This window comes from Homarus americanus, unplaced genomic scaffold (genome assembly GCF_018991925.1).
Source record: "Homarus americanus isolate GMGI-L3 unplaced genomic scaffold, GMGI_Hamer_2.0 scaffold49198, whole genome shotgun sequence".
NCBI classification, from domain to species: Eukaryota; Metazoa; Arthropoda; class Malacostraca; order Decapoda; family Nephropidae; genus Homarus; species Homarus americanus.
This window is the reverse complement of record NW_024741892.1, coordinates 353,724-377,164: the sequence shown is the minus strand read 5'-3', so window position 1 is coordinate 377,164 and position 23,441 is coordinate 353,724. Positions and strand designations below refer to the sequence as shown.

The 23,441-nt window shown below is 41.0% G+C and overlaps 1 protein-coding gene across 4 annotated transcripts in view; it reads right to left on the bottom strand.

Annotated features, from left to right (window-relative positions):
• Nucleotides 1-23,441, bottom strand: part of LOC121876055 — a 131,349-nt gene that overhangs the window by 44,094 nt on the left and 63,814 nt on the right. For all 4 annotated transcript variants that reach the window (XM_042380937.1, XM_042380938.1, XM_042380936.1 and 1 more), the window contains exon 3: nucleotides 156-443. In XM_042380937.1, the coding sequence (XP_042236871.1) occupies nucleotides 156-443 (288 nt within the window). The remainder of the gene's footprint in view (nucleotides 1-155; nucleotides 444-23,441) is intronic.

Sequence of the window (23,441 nt, the reverse complement as noted above, 5' to 3'; positions counted from 1 at the left end):
TCATATTGTTCCAAACACCAAATCTATCTACACGTCTACTCTTGACGCCCTTATACTCATCAATTTATGAAACACATCTACCATATATTTATGACGCCCATCTACCCTTCATCTACTACCACAACTTTACAAAGCAATCCAAACTTTCAACTCACGGGATCAAAGAAGCTCCGGTCTTGTGAGGTGATGATGAAGACATTGGTGGCCTTCTTGCAGTCTTTTGGCCCCGCTTCTGCCACGTGGTCAAAATACTCGAGGTTGATGACACCGTTTGTCTTCTCTCCCGCCTTGCTGTCTTCTCTCTCGTAGTAGTAGAGTCTTCCCTTGGCCAGGACGCAGTACCTACGCTTCCACTGAGGGATGTAAGGGAAGCTCCTGCCGCTCAGCTTCGTCAGGTAACCCGCCTTCTCCGCCTCCCGATGTTGGCTGGCTCCTGGGATATCCTGGAGGAGAGACGACAAGAAGACATGGTTAATATTGAACTATGACGAGAATGTCTGTGTGAGATAAATTGGGTGAATGTAGGACATATAAAATATATGAAGAATGAAAGGAGACAAATTTAATATATTAATTTCTGTAACAGGGAAAAATAATTCTATTGATTCAATTAACTTTATGTTTAAAATTAAATTAGCTATTGAAGGAACGAGAAGCAGGACTATTATTAGATCAGAAGGTTAATTTTTATTCAGGCGTGGTTACAGGTAAGTCTCGCTGTGATTTTTTTTCTTGAGAATCTGACAAAATAACAAAAACTTGAACTCTGATGCCGACGTCCTTGTTCTGGTCGTAAACACAAAACGGGTATTTACGTTTCGATCCTGCTAAGGTCTCCTCAGGCGAAACAATATATTTTGTTTTGCCTTGAAAAGATAAAACAAAAACAAAAATTCGTTCAGACATTATTAATTTATTTACTAATATTCTGCGTCGTATCACGTGAACCCGTCAATATATTTTTTTTTGTTCCCCACACACACACACACACACACATACACATAACGACCTGCTGTTAATTACATCTAATAATTACATAACCACTCTGAAGGGTCACTAGTAATTAATCAGATTAGACGGATTTAAGACTCAAACGTCAGTAATCCGGCCTGGACAAGGAGATTAATTTGCGATTGATGATGGAGGAGTGAGAGGGTTACCAAGGTGCCTGGGTAGGAATTCCGCGTGTTCAGTTAATGCTAATGGGATTATAGAGGTCTGGAGAGATGGTATTACTGGGATTAATTTTCTTATGATACCGTATAGTAGAAGTGTGTGTGTGTGTGTGTGTGTGTGTGTGTGTGTGTAAGTTCTGTTTGTATGCCAGGATATGTGTATATAATATTCTCGTGTGTGCGTGTGTGTGTGTGTGTGTGTGACAACAGACAACAATCAAGGCGTTGGAGGAGGTGGGTAGGGCAGGATGTGACATGAGGGAGTGGAGCGCCCACAGTCACGTGTGCGTTACACATTCCCTGGGCACCACACACATACACACACACTCAAACAAACACAGGCACCATCCACTGTCACACCCAGACACTTCCAACACAAGACAAACACACTCGGGCATGTTGCAAGTGGCAGTGCGGGTCGTCTGAGGTAAACATCTGTTTCAAGTTAGGGGATGTGAAGGAGCTAACGGCGCCTCCGACAAGTACCGCTTTACGTTCCTCTCACACAGGTTTACCGAGTCCTACAGAGTCCTTCAGATGCAAGTTGGGTCTTGGTGTTTGACAGAGGCTATAGAGAGAGAGAGTGAGTCGAGTTTGCTTTGCCCTTTGGGTATGCTAGTCCTTCAGAAGTCGTGTTAATAGTCTGATAGAGTGCTACAGGAATCGAGTTTATTTTTGTGTCCAACAGAATCCTTAACGGGTCGAGTTTGCTGTTTGGGTAGAGATGGTGGAGAGTATTTTTCGGGGGTATGGTAAGTGGAATTTATGAGGGGTATTGCTGATCTCTCTCACACACACACACACACACACACACACACACACACACACCAATGAAACTAAATCCGAACGCTTCTCTTTTTCTTTTCTCTCGCTCTCATAAAAAGTGGATTTGTATCGAGCAGTCAGCAGTTCTTTAGTGGGGAGTGAGTTTCTCGTCTGCCTGGGTGACAGCCACACGACATTTTTCTGCGTGATGCGGGAGGAAATGACTCCCCAGCTGACGGATGGCAACACCCCCCCCCCTCTATCACCCCAAACCACCACATAACCCGTCCCTGACAAACCCCCCCTCTTCCCCCCTCACCACCACCCTGTCGTTGCCACCTTGTAAACATTACCAGAGCGATGTCTTCGTTTTCTTTGGTGACCGTGAATGATTGAATGGCTCTCTCTCTCTCTCTCTCTCTCTCTCTCTCTCTCTCTCTCTCTCTCTCTTTATTTCTGTACTGTATTGTATTCAAGTGTCTCGTTCTCATCCGGTGATGTGCTGTACAGCTCAACATCTGCTCACAGACGAAACATTATTCAAAGAAAATTATCGGGCATAATCAAATTCCCTGGCCTGTCATTAACGAAATTGCTGGGTACCAACTTCCCATTATGTTGTTTTTCCTTTTCTTCGGCCGTACAACAACTTCACCTGGCGAACCCCGGCAGTTGGAGTGCGCTATTCCATTGGCTGTTAGTCGACTGTACTTCCTGACGTACGATAATACTCGCTCGATGAGGCTGCGTGCAATTAATTGACTCTTCCCCAGCCCATTTAGGTGGACACGTGCATAATAACATACGTACTTGTCATGGGTGTCAGTGATGGTACAGTGTAGGAGTAACACTCTTATCGTAACATATGGGAGCCAGATGTCTGAATCTTCATTTCGTGTGTTATAATAAATAATAAATTAAAATGAGGAGTTGTGCTGAAGGGGTGAATATTTATGTGAGTGTGTGTGTGTGTGTGTGTGTGTGTGTGTGTGTGTGTGTGTGTGCCCTCCTCTTCTTCGCCTCAGTATTTCTTTCCTCTGTTTCACCATTTCAATATCTTCTCTTTCCCGTCTTCCCTTACCCACAGTTTCTCCCGCTACCTGTGATAATTGGTGAATTCCTCCAGTGACACCTGGCCACTCAGGCAGGTGAGGAACTGTTTTTTGGCCCACCTTAAATACCAGTGGAGGATAACACCGTGATGTGGCCTTTTCTTAGTAGTGTGTGTGGGGGGGAGGGGGGAATTGAATTTTGACACGGACATCAGCTAGTTTATTGTGCACCCCATACTCATCCTGTGAGCGGTAGCGCAAAAAGGATTACAGAGTATAGGCCACAAAGGGTGTTTATCAGACCCCAGTGAGTTTGATATTATGGCAATGAATGTTACAGAGTATTTCCAGTATATTGTTTGTTTAAGTCGGTACATAGAATTTTGATTTGGTACTGGATGCGAAGTGTGGATACAGCCTTAGTACATCAGCTATCTTGTCATCAGAGATAAAGTGCTGTGCCATTGCATACACAGTTTGCTTGGATCTATCTTTATAAAGTTCTATTTTTTCACAGCAAGACGTAGTGTTGGAGTGTGTAGCCATATGTCTGGCCACACACTTTACATTTAGTTTTGTTCACATCTTCCTGAGGGGCATGCTGCCAGAGGTACTTATATCCGAACCTTCGTCTAGCGGTTACAACATCTTGTAATCTAGTGATCCCGTTACTTGCTTCATATACATGTTTTATTTGATACATCTCATCATTGCAAACAATGGATTGGCTAGTGCCTGTTTGCACTTGTCTACTGGCTTCACATTCATCATAAACCTCTTTCTGATTCAGTTTTTAAGGTTCTGTTTGACAGTTCTAGATTGTACTCAACACTGTCATTGTTGGACGCGAGTTTAGCTTAAGCATCAACTCTATCATGTTCACTAGTGCCTATGTAAGAGGAGATCCACAACTGCTTGATCGTCATAGCCCCGTCAACAAGACACATATGCTTGTGTCTGGCTTCAGAGAGAAGCGGGTGACAATCTGAGTTTAGGGTATCAAGAGCAAGTAGAGAGGATAAGGAGTCAGTGATGATGAGACTGTCAGTGGCGGTGTCTTCAACAAGTTTCAGGCTGTGAGTATGGCAAATAGTTCAGTTTGTAGAGCGGATGCCCAGTTGCTAAATCTACTTCCTTTCTCTATTACATTTCTGTTAGGCTTAGTCACAATGACAGCACTTTCAGCCCCCCACAGACAGTGTTAAGAGAGCCGTCAATGTAGATGGTCTGTGTGATGTTATTTCCAGTCTGCAAGTTATATATGTGGTCAAGAGCTCTCACTTTGGCAGTGTTGTGGAGATAAGGATTACGTGTGGTCAGTCGTTCAGGCGGGTACGTGGGTGTTGTTATATCGAAGGGAACTGTCCGCCAGGGTGACAGGAAGCGCTGCTGTGTCTCAGCTTTGTACAGATGGTCTAGTCCAAACTTCTTCATATATAATGTATGTGTAGCTGTAGTTTGAATCCATTTAGATTCACCAATCCCATGGCTCACACATTCGAGCAATTTTAAGGAAACAATGTTTTCAGGATCACCAAGCCTCATGGCTATCAAAAGGTTGACTTCAATTATTCTATCTTTGATACTGGGTATACCAAGTTCTTTCCTCATATCAAGTACTTTAGTGCTCATGGGACAGCCTAAAATAATTCTAAGGGTTTTATTTTGCATTTATTCGAGCTTGTCAATGCCTTTCCCGTCACGATGGACCAGGGCTGATGCGTGGTAATCTATCAGAGATCTTATATAGCCTAGGTACACTGTTTACACAATTGCGATATTAACGCCATAATGTGGGTTGTACCCCGCTACATATTTAAGGGGTTTTAACCTATCAGTACATTAGCGCGTTAGCCGTTGTATGGCAGGTGAGGTACAGGGGATAGGGACACCGAGATATTTAAAAGAAGAAGCATAGTCAATAGTGTTGTTACTTCTCTTAAGATTTGAAGGTCCTCGTTTGCTGTTACCAGCTTGTTTGTTGAATATTTTAGTTTTCTCAGTGGAGATGATGAGGCCAAGATTTTCACATGGTTCAGGGTGGTTTGCATTTCACGAGGAGTTTTAGTATGTATACAAATGTCATCTGCATAGCTGACAGTAATATTGCTGAGACTGTCTGGGACTGACTTTAATAATGTGTTTATAAGAACATTGAACACAGTGGGATTAAGTACTCCACCTGAAACAATGCAACAGTTTTTCTGTAGTGAGGTAACCACTTATCCAGTGTAACAGCCGACCTCCTATATCCATTTTGGCTAGTTCATAAGATATAAGTTGCCTGTTGGCAATATCAATGCAGCTTTCAGGTCAAGAAATGTGGTGTATTTTTGTCTTTCACCCCCATGCACAGTTAGGAATATGGTAATACAATTGTGTACACTTTTACCATGGGTGAAGCCATTTATGTTAGGGGACACGTGTTCTCTGATTCTGTATCTGAGTCTACCAAAACCATCCTCTCAAAGGTGTTGCAAAGGCAGCTGGTTAGTGATATGGGGCGAAAGGCATCAGGCTGTCCCGGCTTTGGCATTGGTACAACAATACTGCTGGTCCATGATGTGGGTAGCAGTCTGACGATATTGAAGGTGACTCTATCCTCTTCAGGGGCAGTCGACCTACCCCTGGCGAGGGCGGCGTCAAGCTCCCACTCAGTGTATGGAACACCACACTCATCGTGCTGTTTGCCCAGCGTAAAATTAATAAGATTACTTCTCTCTACAGACTTCGCACCAAGGAACTCTTGAGTCCTAGGTGGTAACATGTCATAGCTAGACACATGAGCCCACTTTGTTATTAGCTCACCCGAGTTTTGCAGCGGGTATGGATGGGAGACGTGTCTATCGTTTTTACCCCTGATTGTGTTCATGTCGCTCCAGGCTTTGCTGAGGGAAGTGTGTTGGTTTAGGCTGTTGACATATTTTTCCCATGCATTTTGTCTAAGTTCATTCACGCGTTCCCGGACAACAGCGAGGGAAGCTTGAAACAGTTTGTGCATTTGAGGTGTTCTGGCTATAGACTGAAGTTCTTTCAGTCTGGGGTCATCATAACACTGCTGTGGTCTGTTCCTGTTATGCTGACTACGTTTGCTCCCCTTTTTGGTGGAGGCATTACTGGGGAGAGTGTGTAAGTCCTAGCTAAAAGATCGTCATGGAGACTGGTAATTGTCAGGCTTGTAATCTTTGTACCAGTCATAGATGAAGTCTATGAACTGGTTTTCATGTTCTTGCTTGACTGTGAGTGTACACCTGTTAAGTTTTTCACCAGTGGGGTTGGCATTGGCTAAATGTATACTATCTTGTATTGGGTTGTGATCAGACATAAGATCAGTGACTACATCAGAGCTATGAGTTGTGTATGACAGATTAAAGCCAATACACTTGTCTAGAGCCCATCAATCACCAATGATTTGAACATCTTCATGCTCTTGGTGTTTTTTTTTTTTTTTTACAGGATTAGCCTACCCGGACACAGGTCACTGATCCATATCGGAGCTGGGGGAGGGGGGTGTAATAATAATAACAATAATAATAATAATAATTAGTTCATCGTAAATAAAATTTAAAATTAAATAATAATAATAATAATAATAATAATAATAATAATAATAATAATAATAATAATAATAATAATAATAATAATAACAATAATATTAATAAAAACAACACTGGTAATAATAATAATAATAATAATAATAATAATAATAATAATAATAATAATAATAATAAAGAACCATAAAGTAAGAGAAACAATTGAAACCCTGCAATTGTGTGTAAATGTGGCAGAAAGTCAGATCGGCAACCTGGGACTGGTCACAATTTTCGTGATGCCATATGGCAGCAGGATCTACCATTAGACAACACATTATGCTTCCAATATCTTCCCAGGTGGTAGTACCTCCCTGTTAGTGGTGGGGTCATCTAATTTCTAGTGTCTAGTACCAATTAGGACACTGGGTTCAGTATATACGAAGTCTGGGAGATATGTGTAGTGAAGTTGATCTGAGGGAGCATAGACGTTTAGCACGTTGAGTGTGGAGTTGCCCAGGTGGATAGTGTTCCCACGGTACTAAACATTGGTAGTCTTTTTTGGATACAAGAGGTACATGCGGTAATGACTTCTTAACATACATCAAACATGTGTGAGTAAAAACTAGGATCATAATACACATAACTAGGCAGACTGGGTGGGTCTTACCATTAGGTGTGAGACATTTCTGCAGACACTATATCGATGTCCTAAGTCTCAACTTTGTGGTGTCGGTCAGGTATCTTTTACTGATGGATGAGATGTTCCAACTCATCACCTTCACCTCTGTGTATCTTTGTCTGGTATTAACACTGGCCATTATGAACTATATTTGGAAAGAAGAAGACATTGTATAATATTGCGGTTTTTCCATGTTCCTTCGGCAGACAGTAGGCCTTTTAACCTTTTGAAACAAATCTGGAGCATGTACTGCTCACCAGTTGTTGTATTTCAGTGGGAGATACAGTATTATCACACTTTGGTCACTGTCTACATCGCCACTATTTTCTGTTTGTGTTTGTTCATCTTCACTGACTAAGTGCACAGTGGCACCAGTAAAACTGTTACCAGTATCACTGTTTTCCTCTGCTTGGACGCAAGTTCCTGGTGCATCTTGAGTTCCCACATCTGGCTCTGTCATTTCAGGATAATCCTTTCTATTACAATTATTGTATTGCTGTAAAATCACTGTGCTCAGTCCCTTTATTGTTTCGCAAAAGTCTTTGATCACTTCATTTTGTTTTGCCAGTTGATCTTTCAGCTGTTGTGTGTCATTTTCCATGGCAGTATTCACTACGTTGCTTGTGTTTTCAGTGGGAGCGTTGGTAACTTCCTGATGCGGCTCTGCGTCTGTGTCGCTCCATATGGGTCTGCTGTTAACAGCTGGTGCCGGTCGGTTAGGTGCGGTGGTGCCGGTAAACCAGGGGTTGTTCCTAGGTGGCTCCCCTATAGCAGTAGAGCTGCCTGACACCTGCCTTGGTGGCGGGTTTGGTCGCTGGGGGGGGGGAGAGCTTGAGGGCAGTTGTAGTGCCATGTAGGGACTCCATCAGTCTTACAGTTGATGCATCGTTTTTGAACAGTTTCACCTGCAGTAATCTTCTCTGCAGATCTTTGTTGTGTGTGGTCGTGCACAGAAACCATATCACGGTCTCTGAGAAGGGCACACACGAGCCACATGGCCCCATCGCTGACATTGTAACATCTCTGGGTTGGAGGCTGATATTGAATTTAATTCAATTCAATTCAATTGAAACAGTTTATTTAGCCAGAAAAACACAGATACAGAGTGGATAATAATAAAAATATTAACATGGCTGAGCCAGTTGAGAACCTGAGCTCTCCTGTAGGCACCTGATATATACTATCCATTTACCTTAAGGAAGTATTATGTAACATTTAGTACCATCTGCAATAGTACAATAGCATGGTGGAAATAAGAACATCTCATAATGTTACCACGGTTATCACTTCAATATTTATTTTTTAATTTATTTATTTTTATTTTTATTATAAGTATATACATAAATTACAGTGGAATTGAAAAACATAAGTATAATGGGGAAGCAGTACAACATGGGTTGTACAGCATTAACGTTGAACAAGAGGACAGAGCTGGATGTCTACTTTTAGATAGCGGTAAGCACCAGAGACAGTGAGAGTCCTGGTTGGGTCCTCACATTCTATCCAATCAGCAATGACTGCATTCTTGCCTCTGAGCCGCCTTGGCCTTGTAATGTTCTCATCTTGTTCGAGCATTACAAGGTCTTGATTATTATGGTAGTCCTGTTTGATGTCAATGATGGGTGTTGTATAGTTATTCCCTGTAGTTCATTGTTGACAAGGTCAATTAGGATGTCTGGATCATTCTTCAGCAAAACATATCCCTGTGTGTGAACTCTGAGTGAAAACTGAGCTCCCCGATGTCTGGCTGTTGCCTCATGTAACCACGCATATTTGTCAGTGGTCTCCCTGGCGTCAGGGAAGTCTAGGCGTGCTCTTTAAAGGAAAAGAGAGGGCAATTGTTGGTCACGTTGCCTCTCTGCACTCTGTAATTCTTCTGCTTCTTGAATTGGACTATTTGAAATCCCGCCATGGCGTCGGTTTCATCTCCAGGGTCAAGTTCGCTGTTGACTGCATCGCTCACTCCCTGCTGCTGTTCTAGAGAGTGATCAGCAGTGTATTCATAAGGTCGACTCAGACATGGTGGAGTGACAAAACTCGACCACATTTACTTATGGTCTATGAGCTTTTATTACGGTACCACGTGCGTGGAGTATGGGCATAATTGTAGGGACACTGTGGAGTGCTAGCAACTGTCACATTAATCACTGCACTACAGTCACAAAAGGGGTTGTATGGGTAAGTGAATGGGTGTATGGGTAGATTTTGTGGTTAGGTGTGTGTGTGTGTGTGTGTGTGTGTGTGTGTGTGTGTGTGTGTGAAATTAAGCAGACATGCAACCTATGTTGTATACGTTTGTGTGTGTCTAGTGCATTAGGAAGATTACCTGTGAAGGGCCGCCTGGTCTCGGTTATAACAATAGGTAAAGGTGTGATATATTAAAATTCACGATAAAGAGTGACAGGTGAAACTTCTGGTAGGTGTTTGAGTGGGGTAATGTTCACTATCAACGGTTAATTTGGCACCGATACGGCTATTTAACTTCATATTGTAATTCTAGCTTTTCCTGACAACCAACATACTTAAAACAATACACCCCTATCGTCCTATTTTGGAAGAGACGACATGAACCAAGTTTAACCATATCGAAAGCTCATAGATATTAAAATAGTTTAGTTATGTTATACTGATTACTGTTGTAGGAATACGAAATAGTTTAGCAGATCTGTTCGTGGTAACTTTATTAACATTCATTAATTGTGAGTTTATCTGAGTGACATCTTAAGTAGAAAACGCTTAAAATATCCGGGGTAACTTAGATAATATGAACAGCTCAGAAAATGTAGATACAAATACGTGTAGATAATATCAATCATTTAACAAAAACATTTGAATATAAAAATCCACCTAAGACAGTTTTTTACGTCTGTTGGAAAAAATTCGTAAAGAAAGTATAAACGAGTCTCAGTTAATTCCCTGTTATAAAATGCTTTCGACATGTGTCTAACCACACCTCAAAATCCATTACCAACTGTACTACAAAATAATATCATCCAGCTATGAATATCGTATTTTTATCGAATGTTTAATAACAAACATACCACCATAATCCTTCATACATACAAAGAGCCATCTGAATTAACACTGATTCATACAACTCTCTCCAACACCCCGATTCACTCTTTATACATACTGTATATATGACGCAGGGAGATGATGATAGCGGTTCGTCAATCACTCGCTACACAAAACAGTATTTTCAGAATATATGAATGTTTCCCCTCCGGCCAGATCAGCTACTGGTAGATATTATAAGGTACGAGGAGAATTATGCTTAGATGATTTACTGGTTCAAATAATGGGTTGGGTTTGATTACATTTGAGCGTCGGACCAATGACTCGTCCGACCAACGAACCGAAGGACCAATAAATCGCAGAACCAATGAACTGCAACACCAGTGAAACGCAGTACCAGTGAACTGCAGGACCAGTAAACCATCGGAATATACGTGTAAGAGTCAATTGAATATGATACCCAGCTTAATGTTCCAAGACGCCCAGTTGTGTATAAACTACACGTATTTAGGCAGAGGAAATATTTGTGCTAGGTTTGGGTCTCGTTTGTTTTATTTAGTTTGGTTAGCATAAATTAGACTCAACTAGCTCAGGTTAGGTTAGGTTATATTTAGTTCGTACAGTGATACCCGTTGCCTTCATAATATATTCGAAGGTGTACATGTTATCGTATATAAGAAGATTTTTGTTTTACATATCAATTCGACTTTTGTGATTTTTGAAAGAAGTTTGTTTTTATATTTCTATATTTACTAATTAGTTAGGTGAGATGAAGTGAGATGAGGTGAGGAGAGGTGAGGTGATTGAGTTACCTGACTGTGAGACCAACACCAGGTGCGAGAGAGCGATAGCCCTGGGTAACACCCAGCAGGTGTGACCACAGGTGTAAGGGTCATCACGGACCAGAGCATTCGCCTCAAACTTGGTGCTTAGCTACGAGTGTTATGGTGTGCTGCCGGATTCACACTCTGTTATGAACCAGACCTCGGGTTCTCAGAGGTTCTTCCACTAAATATTTCTCCTATATGGAGATGTGAGAACTGTGTAACTGACTCACGTAAGGTGCAGAAAAATTAAGCGGCAACATGGCGTCGAAAATGCACTGATGCTCTATTACTCTACACTCGTCTACAGTTATTAATACTTCACCCCGCGAAAACACCCCATCACGCCAGGAAAAGGTCAAACAAAACACAAAAGGCTGCACTTTCTCATCCCCTCCCCTCCTTTCACCTGCCCCTGCCCACTCCTCCTCTCCCACCCCACCGGAGTATCTCAAATCTTCAAAATAGAAAGTTTCTCGGGAAGAGAAGTTTTATCCTCTCCCTCTCTAACTTCTAATTCTATTTGTTCGTGCATTGTAATTCCGACAACACACACACACACACACACACACACGCACACACAGCGAGACAATACGACACCCCCTCCCCTTCGTCAGCCACCTCACTAATAGTGACGCAGTTTACAGCCATGCCACACTCTTTCTCAGCTTGATACAACCTGTCTCCCAGCTTACCAACCAGCTCTCTCACCCACCAACTTAGTGCAAGAATTTGAGGTCCCAAGGTGATCGGGCAAATTGAAGATCAAGCACTACACCACCCTATAGCTCAACCGATGACGGTCTACAAGGTTGTTTCTCCCCAAGGTGTCACCAGTGCCCAAGTCAACTTGCCCACAATCTTCAATGATATATTTAAGCTTGTATATTAGATTTAGTTATTGAGGGGAAAAAAAGGTCTTATATTTATTATTAATGCAATAAACAGTTAAGAGGATGTACACAGTGAACAGTTTAGGGGTTGTGCTTATTATTGCTCTCAGTAGTATTATGTGATGTTTCCTCACACGCTCTAACTTCCTGGTTCCAGTGGGTGGTGACGAGTGTTGTTGGTGTTTAATTGTAGTGACTCAACCGTAAATACTCTCTACTCTCGCACGCTTTCTGCCCCAGAGATCAGCAAGTGTATAAGTGGAAGGCAGGGCTAAACAAAGGGACATTACAAAGGTACTCAAACTATCCAACCAGGAGCGAACTCGTAACAATGGTTTTAAATTAGACAAATTTAGATTTAGGCGTGAAATAGGTAAACACTGGTTTGGAAACAGAGTAGTGGATGAATGGAACAAGTTACCAAATATCATCATTAACTCGAATACGCTGAATTGCTTCAAACATAGGTTGGATGCTCATATGAGCAATAGGGGTTGGGTGTAAACAGGACTGCCCAGTATGGGCCAATAGGCCCGCTGCAGTTTCCTCCATTCTTATGTTCTTATGTTAAGTGGTTCATACACACTATGGTCAATATTATCTCTCTCTCTCTCTCTCTCTCTCTCTCTCTCTCTCTCTCTCTCTCTCTCTCTCTCATGTTTTTAAATTCGTATTCCTTCTATCATGCTAAGGTCTTATCTGTTATGTCAATATTTGAGAAAATTCAGTTCGTCAGATTTTATAGAAAAATTTTTATGAAAAGACTTGAAGAACATTTAATTAGAATATTTGATGGAAAACATTTTATCGGAAAGACTAAAATTTTGGTTATAATTTAAGGATTATTATTATTATTATTATTATTATTATTATTGTTGTTACCAAAAGTGAGGAAAATATTAGCAGTCCATTGAAAGCGATTTGAAAAACGTAATATAAGAATCACTCCAGGCTTGGCCTCATGACTCCTGCCTGGCGCTCTGCAGCACTGACCCCTATATCCCGTTGAGGCTGAGGAAGAGGTTAGGATGTTTCACCTTCATTAAACTTCCATTCGTTCGAAATTAATTTTGTTCGGACAAAAGTTTCCTCTCCCTTCCTCTCCTCTCCCTCTCTTTCCCTACTAAACTCTCCTCTCTCTCCTGTCTCCCTCCTACCCCCCCCTCTCCTTCCTCTCTCCTTACAACCCCCTCTCCTTTCCCTTCTCTCCCCGACTACCGTCTTCTCTCTGTCCTCTTCTCTTTCCACCCTCTCCTCCCCCCCTTTCCTACTACCCCCTCTTCTCCTCTACTACTCACTCCCTTCCCTTAAATCTTAGTTAATTAATTCCTATCGATGTTTTAACCAACTTTGATGGGTTCTGTTTTTACACCAGATGTGGCACAGAGATTTTTGGGGGTTCTCTTTTTCCTAAATAACATGTTTATTTATCTTACTTTTTTTAATGGTGTTGGATATTATTACTGAGGTTTTGTTCTTCTTTGGGATTAATGTTACTTTTTTTTTTAGGTTTATTAATATTTTGAATAACAATTTTATTTATGGTTATCCGATAATTGCTCTTATGAACACTGTATGGCTCATTAGATATCGCCTGGGACTTGAGACCAACTGAGAGTGACCAAGATATCGCTTAGCACAATCAATGAGGGAACAACTACTACGGGTGATACTTCTTCAAGATATCGCCAAAAATTGATGATCACTGCTGAAACCCTATATTAAGATATCGTTGGGATTTACAAGTACTAAAGATGTTATGTAAAGGGTGAGATACCGTCGCCTCGTAAGATATCACCTGGTACACTTCTTAACCACCAGTCACTAAGAACGCTCTGTTAAGATACCAACCCACAAGATATCGCCTGCGACATACACACGGTCCTCGGAGACTGTTTCCATCTCCTAAAAAATATCGCACCAGGGAATACAGCCATGACGAGTGTCGGTGGGAGGCAATATCGCACTGCTAACAGGAAATCGGTACAATATAGGGAGGAGGGGGTTGGGGAGTAGGAGAATTATGGGGGGATGGAAAGAAGGAGGAGTAGGGGGAGTAGGGGCATGGGGAGGAGGATGGGGAGGAGAAAGAGGGAGATGGGGAGGAGGAGGAGGGGGAGAGGAATTTTTTTTTTAAAGTTCTCGTCTTTGTGTTTTTTATTCGGAAATAAAAAAAGGCTTGACACATGTAGCGAGAGTTTTAAAACTAACAATAGCGTGTGTGAGAATGGCAGTACAGGGTAGAGGGATCTGTATTGTCCAATCTAATTGATATGCAATAGATGGCGTTCATATCTGTTTTTATACGTGGCAGTAAAGATTGAAAAGAAAAATATTGAAAAGAAAGTGTGAATGTTTAATCTAGAATTTATAATATTTTATATATAGGAGTGTTAATAATTGGATATGTGGATAGATAGATAGAGAGATAGATTAATAAACAGATAGATAAATGGACAGGTAGACAGAGAGGTGGATGGTCGAAGATAGAGAGAGAGATCTGTAACATACAAAGTCAGTCATTCATATGCAGCGGACAGACCCTTTCACGCTACAGAAAGATTGAACAAACAGATTCAGAAAAATATTATTTATGTTTTGGCCTCGAGGTCGGAAATTTTTTATATATATATTTTTTTTAGAGATATTCTTAACTTTTGCACTTTATTTTATTTGTTTTTTGTGACGCTAGATATGTATTTACTTTATTTTTTACGTTGGAAAAAAAACCATACTGGACAGAATTGGTAACATATTCATAGGTTTTTTTATTATTATTGCTTTCAATTTATACTTTATTCTGATTTTATAGTCATTATTTTATTTAGAGTTTTACTTGTTTTTATTTTTTGTTTTCATGTTTTCTCTCTCTCTCTCATCCTCGTTGTAAATGATGGTTCGGGAAGTATTAGTTTTGGTATTTACTCCACTATCATCATGAGGGATACAAAAAGGTGCTAGAAATTCATATTCCTGGAAAGACTTAAGATTTATGTTCCGAAAACTATTATCTGTTAAAGGAGTATAAATCTGACAACAGTAAAACCTCTATTTAACGGACTAGAATGGAAAGAAAAGTCCGTTATATCGAGTGTCCGTTAGATATAAAACCTCCATCTAAAGAGCTATATAGTGATGAAAGTCCGCTATATCGAGAGAGTCTGTTAGATGTGAAACTCCATCAAACGGGTTATATATAGAGAGAAGTCCATTATATGAAGGTTTCGCTATATAAATTAATTAATCAAAATACTTAAGAGTTTATATAAATAAATATGGTACCAATAAAAAGAAAAAGGAACTGGTGTATACTGAGAGGAAATCCAAAAGCGAGGACTTAAGACACTAACTGTACTCCCTAGTTGTTGTTCTGTGACTCTTCGCCCTCCCAAAGCCTTACGTTCATCCGAAATCAATCGCTCCACGATACTCACTGCCCTCACTGTGCCTCGCTCTCGGGGGAACGATTCTCAAGGTTTACGTTTTTCTTTTCTTCCAACGGTGAATAATAAACACACACACACACACACACACACACACACACACACACACACACACACACACACATTGACATTATTACTAATAATACCACACACACACATGATATGACGTTGTTTGTTTTGTTTTTTTATAAAGAGAAGAGAGAATGTTGTGGTCGTGGGGGTCGGATGGCTATAACAGTGAGTGTTTTATGTATGTTTTACGCTTTAGGTATATGGATGTGTTACTCTTTCTCTCTTTTATGCATTATACTGATCTTGAATTCCACTATCATGATTTTATGTATGAGGATGTGTGTGATGGGGGATGGAGAAGAGGGGGGGATATAAAGTTATTTCAGGAGTATGTTCTGATCTAACTGATTCATTCTCCTATACATTTACGCAATTCGAGGAACACTTATTTCATTTTGGCTGGGTGGGTTAGAGAGAGAGAGAGAGAGAGAGAGAGAGAGATTTGAGATTACTGCAGATGAGTGATGTCAATTTGGAGAAATTTGAGCAATGAAAGTTAGAATAGGTGACTCCAGCATACAAGAATTGACACATTATAGGAGTGAGCGGGATATATGCTCTCTCTGTAGTTAAGATAATCGCATTTAAGTTCCATCCATCACATTATCTCTAGGTAATTAATCATTGGTTGTGAACGTCGTTTCTCTTACGTAAACATTAACTCTTATTAACACAAGTCTCACCATATTATCTCTGTACATTCTTCAACATTTGGCTATTTTAACTGTACAAAAGAACCTGTCTAATATTTTCAATGTTTCCACATTTAAACACATAAGAATACGCCTCTCAAATGAATTATATTAATTTTAAGATGTTTAGTAAGCGACGGAGATGTAGGAACAGATAATGCAAAGGAATAATTGGGGTTGAAAGCTTACGGTGGCAGTGTAATCATGTGGGGTTCATGGCAGATGGTGACAAATTGGTCTGATAGATTACCTAGACTATGGTTATGTGGTTGATGGTGAGAAGATGATAAGAGACAGAGAAAGACGAACACAAATACAGTCAATAAGGCAAACAGACTTCTTGAAAAAAGCTGTACCACACGCTAGATAATGCTGAAGGAATGATTGCGTACCGTGTGGATTGAATTCCGTTCGTACATGAGTGTTAACCCCTTGAGCACTATGGTTTAACCCCTTTAATACAGTATCGTCATACACAGGGGATTATCATCTTATTCACAGCGTTAAGACATAGTTCTTCAAGGATTTAAGTAACTGTATACAGGATTAAACCACTGTAGTCAAGGGATTAAGTTCTCAGAGAGTGTACAGTCTGGATTAGATTCCGTTTAGACATGAAACTGTTAACTTGATACGTAGCATGTTAAATCACTGTAAGGGTGTGGGACACATGCATTAACGCGTGGAATGTCAGATGAGAATACGAGTAAGTGTGTTTATGTGCGTCCAACAGTCCACGTATGTTGTCTTATCTCTTTTCCTCTCACTTTCTACATTTTTATTACACCATTCTCCTTTATGCTGTGTCGCCCCTTCTTGAGGATTCTGTACCTCTTGACCTGCCCTCCCCTTCTTGGCCTCCCCCATCTCTTGACCTCCCCCACTTCTTGATCTCACCTCTGACCTCCCCACTTGACCTCCCATTTCTGACTCCCACCTCTGATCTCCCACTTCTGACCCCACTTGATCTCCACTTGACCTCCTTAATTTTTGATCTCCACTCTTGACTTCACCCCCACTTGACCTCCTCCACTTCTTTGGATCTCCCATTTCTTGACCTCCCCCACTTCTTGACCTCCCCACTTTGGACTCCCCCACTTCTTGACTTCATCACCCCACTTCTTAACCTCCCCCACTTCTTGACCCCTACTTTTTGACCTCATCCACTTCTTGACCTGCTCCCCACTTTTTGACCTGCCCCTAACTTATTGATCTTTCTGCACACGAACACAGATGTAAACGTTTAGACATTCAAGACTAGATTTTGGCCACTATGAATGAATAATTCTAGGATCAATATGCTGTTTTTCCTTACACAATAATATGAACAAGAAGGATGAAATAAGGACTAAAAACATCCTACCTTTCATTATTAAAAGCTTAAAGTGTTTTATTCTACCTGGACTTATAGTTTAGCTTTATATAGGACAGTTAAATGTTATTATACTACCTTGACTTATAGCTGAAGCATTATAGGAAAGCTAAGAGTATCGTATAGTAATGATATAATGAAAAAGCTAAATGCTATTATACTACCTGGTCTCATATTATAGCTTAAGCCTAATAGGAGAGCTAAGTATAATGAAAAACAAAGACTTATAGCTCAAGTTTCACTATACTGACTCATTCATACACAAGAAGTCTAATTAATGTAAAAATACAGAGGAGTGACTCAAAGGAGGAAAAAAAATAATTTCTTGAAAAACTACACAATGGTGACTCACGCCTTTTGTATGCACTGCATATAGCTCTTTTCTGGGGCTTCTTGTTCCTCTCTCTCTCTCTCTCTCTCTCTCTCTCTCTCTCTCTCTCTGATCATCGTGTAGCGGAGATGATAGCCTTCTGCCACTTGCTCTCAGGAAGTTTGATAATCAACCTATAATTAGGGGAAATTACCGAGAGTTTGGGGGAGAAACTGGAGGTGGAGGGGGAATTGGAGCGTACTGAGGAAGGGAGGTGGTGGGGAGGGAGGGAAGTTTAAATGGGAAGGTTGGTGGTGGTGAGGAATTTGTAGTGGGGAGGATAGTGATGGTGGTGGGAAGAATGAAGATGATAGGGAGGACAGTGTTGTTTGGGAGAAGACGTGATATTGGGGAGGATTGTATTAGTGGGGCAAGGTCGATGTGGTGGGGAGATTCTTGTAGTAGGAAGACTAATATGGTTGTGGTGGTGTTGGGGAGGAAGGGTTTGTTGGAGAGAATAGTGTTGGGGAGGAAGGTTTTGTAGGGGAGAGTAGTGTTGGGGAGGAGGGTGACAGCTAGGAGGAGGAGATAATGGAGAGAGAAACCAATCGAAGGAGAAAATTAAGAGAAATATCAGAGATCAAATAACGAAGGAAAATGAGAGAGAGAGAGAGATGAATAGGCAAATACAAACAGAGAGAAAGAGGAACTGGAAGACAGAGAGAAAGACAGATGGAAAGACAAAAATGAAGACGGAAATACTAAGGAAAAAGAGACAGACAGATAGACAGACAGAGAAGTAGAACCAAAAACAGACAGACAGTGAAACAGACCAAGTTAACACAAGGATTCCTGGGATAGAAGCAAAGGGAGAGATAATCACGAGTTGGCACCCTACCCCATCAACCCCTCCCCTCCACCGTCTCCTAATTACCTGCCGAGGTCTTCAGGTCGACACTAATCACCTTCGATCATTAGTCCGCCTCCTCCTTTGTGTCGCTATTAATACTGATTCGTCTTCATTAGGTACCCTAGGGATCGTGCTAAGGTATAATGATCGTGTATGATGAAGTATGGTGAGTATGATGATTTTGAGATGGGTTGATGACGTCACAGAGTCTGGTGGAGGAGGTTGATGACGTCACAGAGTATGATGGATGAGTTTAATGACGTCACAGAGTATGATGGAGGAATTTTATGACGTCAAAGAGAATGATGGAGGAGGTTGATGACGTCACAGAGTATGATGGAGATTGATGACGTCACAGAGTATGATGAAGTATGATGAACAAATAGAAAGACATATACAGAACGGGTTGACGGATAGACAGACGGTAACACAAACAGATAGAAAGATTCATTATATATGACCTCTCTAGTCCTTAGCATCCTCACTTAGGCTTTGGCACCCTTATCTAGGCTTTGGCACCCTTATCTAGGCTTTGGCACCCTCTCATATTCTTTTCGACCCTCACCTAGACTTTGGCATCTTGCGCTAGGCTTTGGCACTCTTATCTAGGCTTTGGCACCTTCACATAGGCTTTGGCACCCTTAGTTAAAGTTTGGCATTCCTCACGTCACTGAGTTGGACCAGTTCTCACACTCCGAGTTTCCCTCTACACGTGCTTGTTACATACCGAGATAGGAGTGTAATCTGTTAATTCAATTGTCTACTTGGTTACTTAATATATAATTTTAAGTTTACCTGTACATTTATCTTTCTATGTAATCATCTACCTTTCCTATTTATATCTGTAATGATCTATACAAGTGGAATTGTAACACCTGTGACACCTGTGCACACTGGACTGGTTGGTATAAGGTCCTGGGAACACCTGCACAACGTAAGTCAATGTCGTTCTGTTATGATTACATATGTTATGTTCATGAATTATTAGTATGTGATGCTGGGTAATTCAGTGGAAAAATATTTGGGGTTCGCTAATTTTAGCAGGAAATTAAAGCACTTGTTTAACATGCAAATGCAAGGTTATGTGCTCTGGCCTGTACTAACAACGGGCGACGCGTATGTCAAACACAATGTTGAGTTTACAGTGTGTCGACCGTGATTTGCTCTGACTCTTCTTTTCCAAACCTCTGCCAGCTACAGCAACAGCTCCTCTCGGTGCCTCGCAGCTGACCACTACTCTGAGATGTTCTCCACTTCTCGGGTAAACAAGAGGTTTAATCATCTTGAAGGAGTTCAACAACACGAGGTTCAAACGTTTCGAAATATTCCAACTTAAGGAGTTTCAAATGTCTCGAAACATTCCAGTGTAAGGGATCGAATTTCTCGACGGAGTCTAACTTTAAGAGACTCGGATGTCTTGAGCTATCGACCATCATTAGGACTCTCTGCTTCGAAACAGTTTAACACTTATGTGTTTTAAATGTCTTACCAGGATATTCAACAAAAAAACATTTAGAATGTCTTTAAATAACACACCATTAAGCGTTTATAATGTTCCTATATGGATAATATCCAGTCAAGCGGTTATGTTGTGACACAGATGATCCAGTAACCAGATGCATTAACTGTCTCGAAAATCCCCACTGAGCAAACAGTTTACATTATAAAAAAAGTTCACTATATGCAAACAGTTTACATTATGCAAAGTGTTATAACATTAAATAGTTTAACAATTAAACATTTATGGGTCAATAATACACTACGGGCAGACAAATCATCACACAAAAATAAATTAAATAACACAATCGCTCTAAATGAATCTTTACATATAAAAAAAACACAAAACGTAAACAATTCAACAACAACAATAACCACACGCAAGCGGTTTTCCACATGCAAACACTTTACCAAGTACAAAACACACACGATGTAAACAATACCCCGTGTGTACGTAACTCAAGTAAACATTTCACCATTAGTTGCTAAATGATGCTCACTGACCCGGCTATGTTAACGGACCAACCTCTATACTGTAGGTTCGCATTATAAAGGAGTTACACGTGTTTAATTAGACCTTAAAGACATATTAGCCTATTACATACACTCTTGCTTCAAGGTTGTGAATATTTAAACAAAAGACAAGGGTGACTATATACTGGTTGTGTTAAGGCGACCGAAAGATATAAAATAAATTCCCTCAAATACGAAAACTATCCATCACTGAGGTCAGGAGAGGCAGTGAGAAATGTTGTATTCATTGAGTGTGGTGAAGGGGTTGGTTATTGTACTGGGTTGGTAGTCCATTGGTGCTGGGTTCGAATCTTTATTGAAATAGCAATGTGTAGTTTATATTCGGTGTGAGTCAGTACCTGTAGTATAGCCATTTCACCACTAGCCTGTAGTATGAGTCAGTACCAGTAGTATAACCATATCACCACCAGCTTGTAGTGTGAGTCAGTACCAGTAGTATAACCATATCACCACCAGCCTGTAGTGTGATCTTTTAATGAAATGTAACCATATCACCTGTAAACATGGTATTGAGTCAGCACCAATGATATATATATCACCCAGCTTACCAATTGTGAGTCAGCGACATGATGGTATAACCATATCACCACCAGCCTGTAGTGTGAGTCAGCACCAGTAGTATAACCATATCACCACCAGCTTGTAGTGTGAGTCAGTACCAGTAGTATAACCATATCACCACCAGCCTGTAGTGTGAGTCAGCACCAGTAGTATAACCATATCACCACCAGCTTGTAGTGTGAGTCAGTGCCAATAGTATAACCATATCACCACCAGCTTGTAGTGTGAGTCAGTACCAGTAGTATAACCATATCACCACCAGCTTGTAGTGTGAGTCAGTACCAGTAGTATAACCATATCACCACCAGCCTGCTTAGTCTTGATCTTTCAGTAATATAACCTCTCTGCCTTTAAAACTTTGTAGTATTGAGAGTCCAGTACCAGTGTTGCTGTATCACCTGACCTGTAGTGTGAGTCAGCACCAGTGGTATAACCATATCACCACCAGCATGGTGTGAGTCCAGTACCAGTAGTATAACCCATATCACCACCAGCTTGTGAGTGTGAGTCAGTACCAATGACCTGTATACCCACTATTTCCTGTAGTGTGGTCTTTAAGTATTATGTATATCACCACCGGCTTGTAGTGTGAGTCAGTACCAGTAGTATAACCATATCACCAACAGCTTGTAGTGTGAGTCAGTACCAGTAGTATAATCATATCACCACCGGCTTGTAGTGTGAGTCAGTAACAGTAGTATAATCATATCACCACCAGCTTGTAGTGTGAGTCAGTACCAGTAGTATAACCATATCACCAACAGCTTGTAGTGTGAGTCAGTACCAGTAGTATAATCATATCACCACCAGCTTGTAGTGTGAGTCAGTACCAGTAGTATAACCATATCACCACCAGCTTGTAGTGTGAGTCAGTACCAGTATTATAATCATATCACCACCAGCTTGTAGTGTGAGTCAGTACCAGTAGTATAATCATATCACCAACAGCTTGTAGTGTGAGTCAGTACCAGTAGTATAATCATATATACCAAAAGCATGGTGGCGAATTCGAGGTGTGCCAGTATATATATATCACCACCAATAGCCTGTGAGTGGGAGTCAGTGCCAGTAATAGTATAACCATATCACCACCAGCTTGTGGTGTGAGTCAGTACCAGTGGTATAACCATTTTACCTGGCTTCATAATGCTGATTAATTGCCAGTAGTATAACCATATCACCACCAACGCGAGTGTGAGTCGGTACCAGTAGTATAACCTACCGTACTGTAGTGTGAGTCAGCACCAGTAGTATAACCATTTCACCACCAGCTTGTAGTGTGAGTCAGTACCAGTAGTATAACCATATCACCACCAGCCTGTACTGTGAGTCAGCACCAGTAGTATAACCATTTCACCACCAGCTTGTAGTGTGAGTCAGTACCAGTAGTATAACCATTTCACCACCAGCTTGTAGTGTGAGTCAGTACCAGTAGTATAACCATATCACCACCAGCCTGTACTGTGAGTCAGCACCAGTAGTATAACCATTTCATCACCAGCTTGTAGTGTGAGTCAGTACCAGTAGTATAACCATATCACCACCAGCTTGTAAAAATTTATCTGGCTCACAAATATCAAGACTATATGAGACGATATATCCCGACTGTCTCACCCTCCGTGGCATGTGACGACAGACCTATGTGACAGACGCCCTTTGTTTCCTCATTAGTTCTACGGTGTACAAATTACGGCTAGCTTGAGTGTAAGTACCTGTCAGCGCACACCCTCATATGTATCTCATCCCCCCCCCCTCCAATAGCCGGAACCACAGCCAGTGAAGGCCGATATTGACACAATGCAACATCGCCAGCCACCTTAGTTCCAAAACTACCCAGGGGGACGAAGAGTAGGATCGCCAGGCCTTCACTTTCCGTGACTCCAGCTACAAGGGAAGGGGAGGGGGAGGGGGTAGCAGCTAATGTTTTGACTGTACATCACAAAAGCCCTCCCCCCCAGCAAAAAAAAAGATGAAGTACTTATTACGAAATAGATGCGCAGTTGATCTCATTGTATTTAAAAAAAACAGTAAACTTTGGTCCTATATTAACTTACCGAAAATGTCAAGAACATAATTTCTCTTCTTTGTAACCCTTACTGCAAAAAAAAAGATCT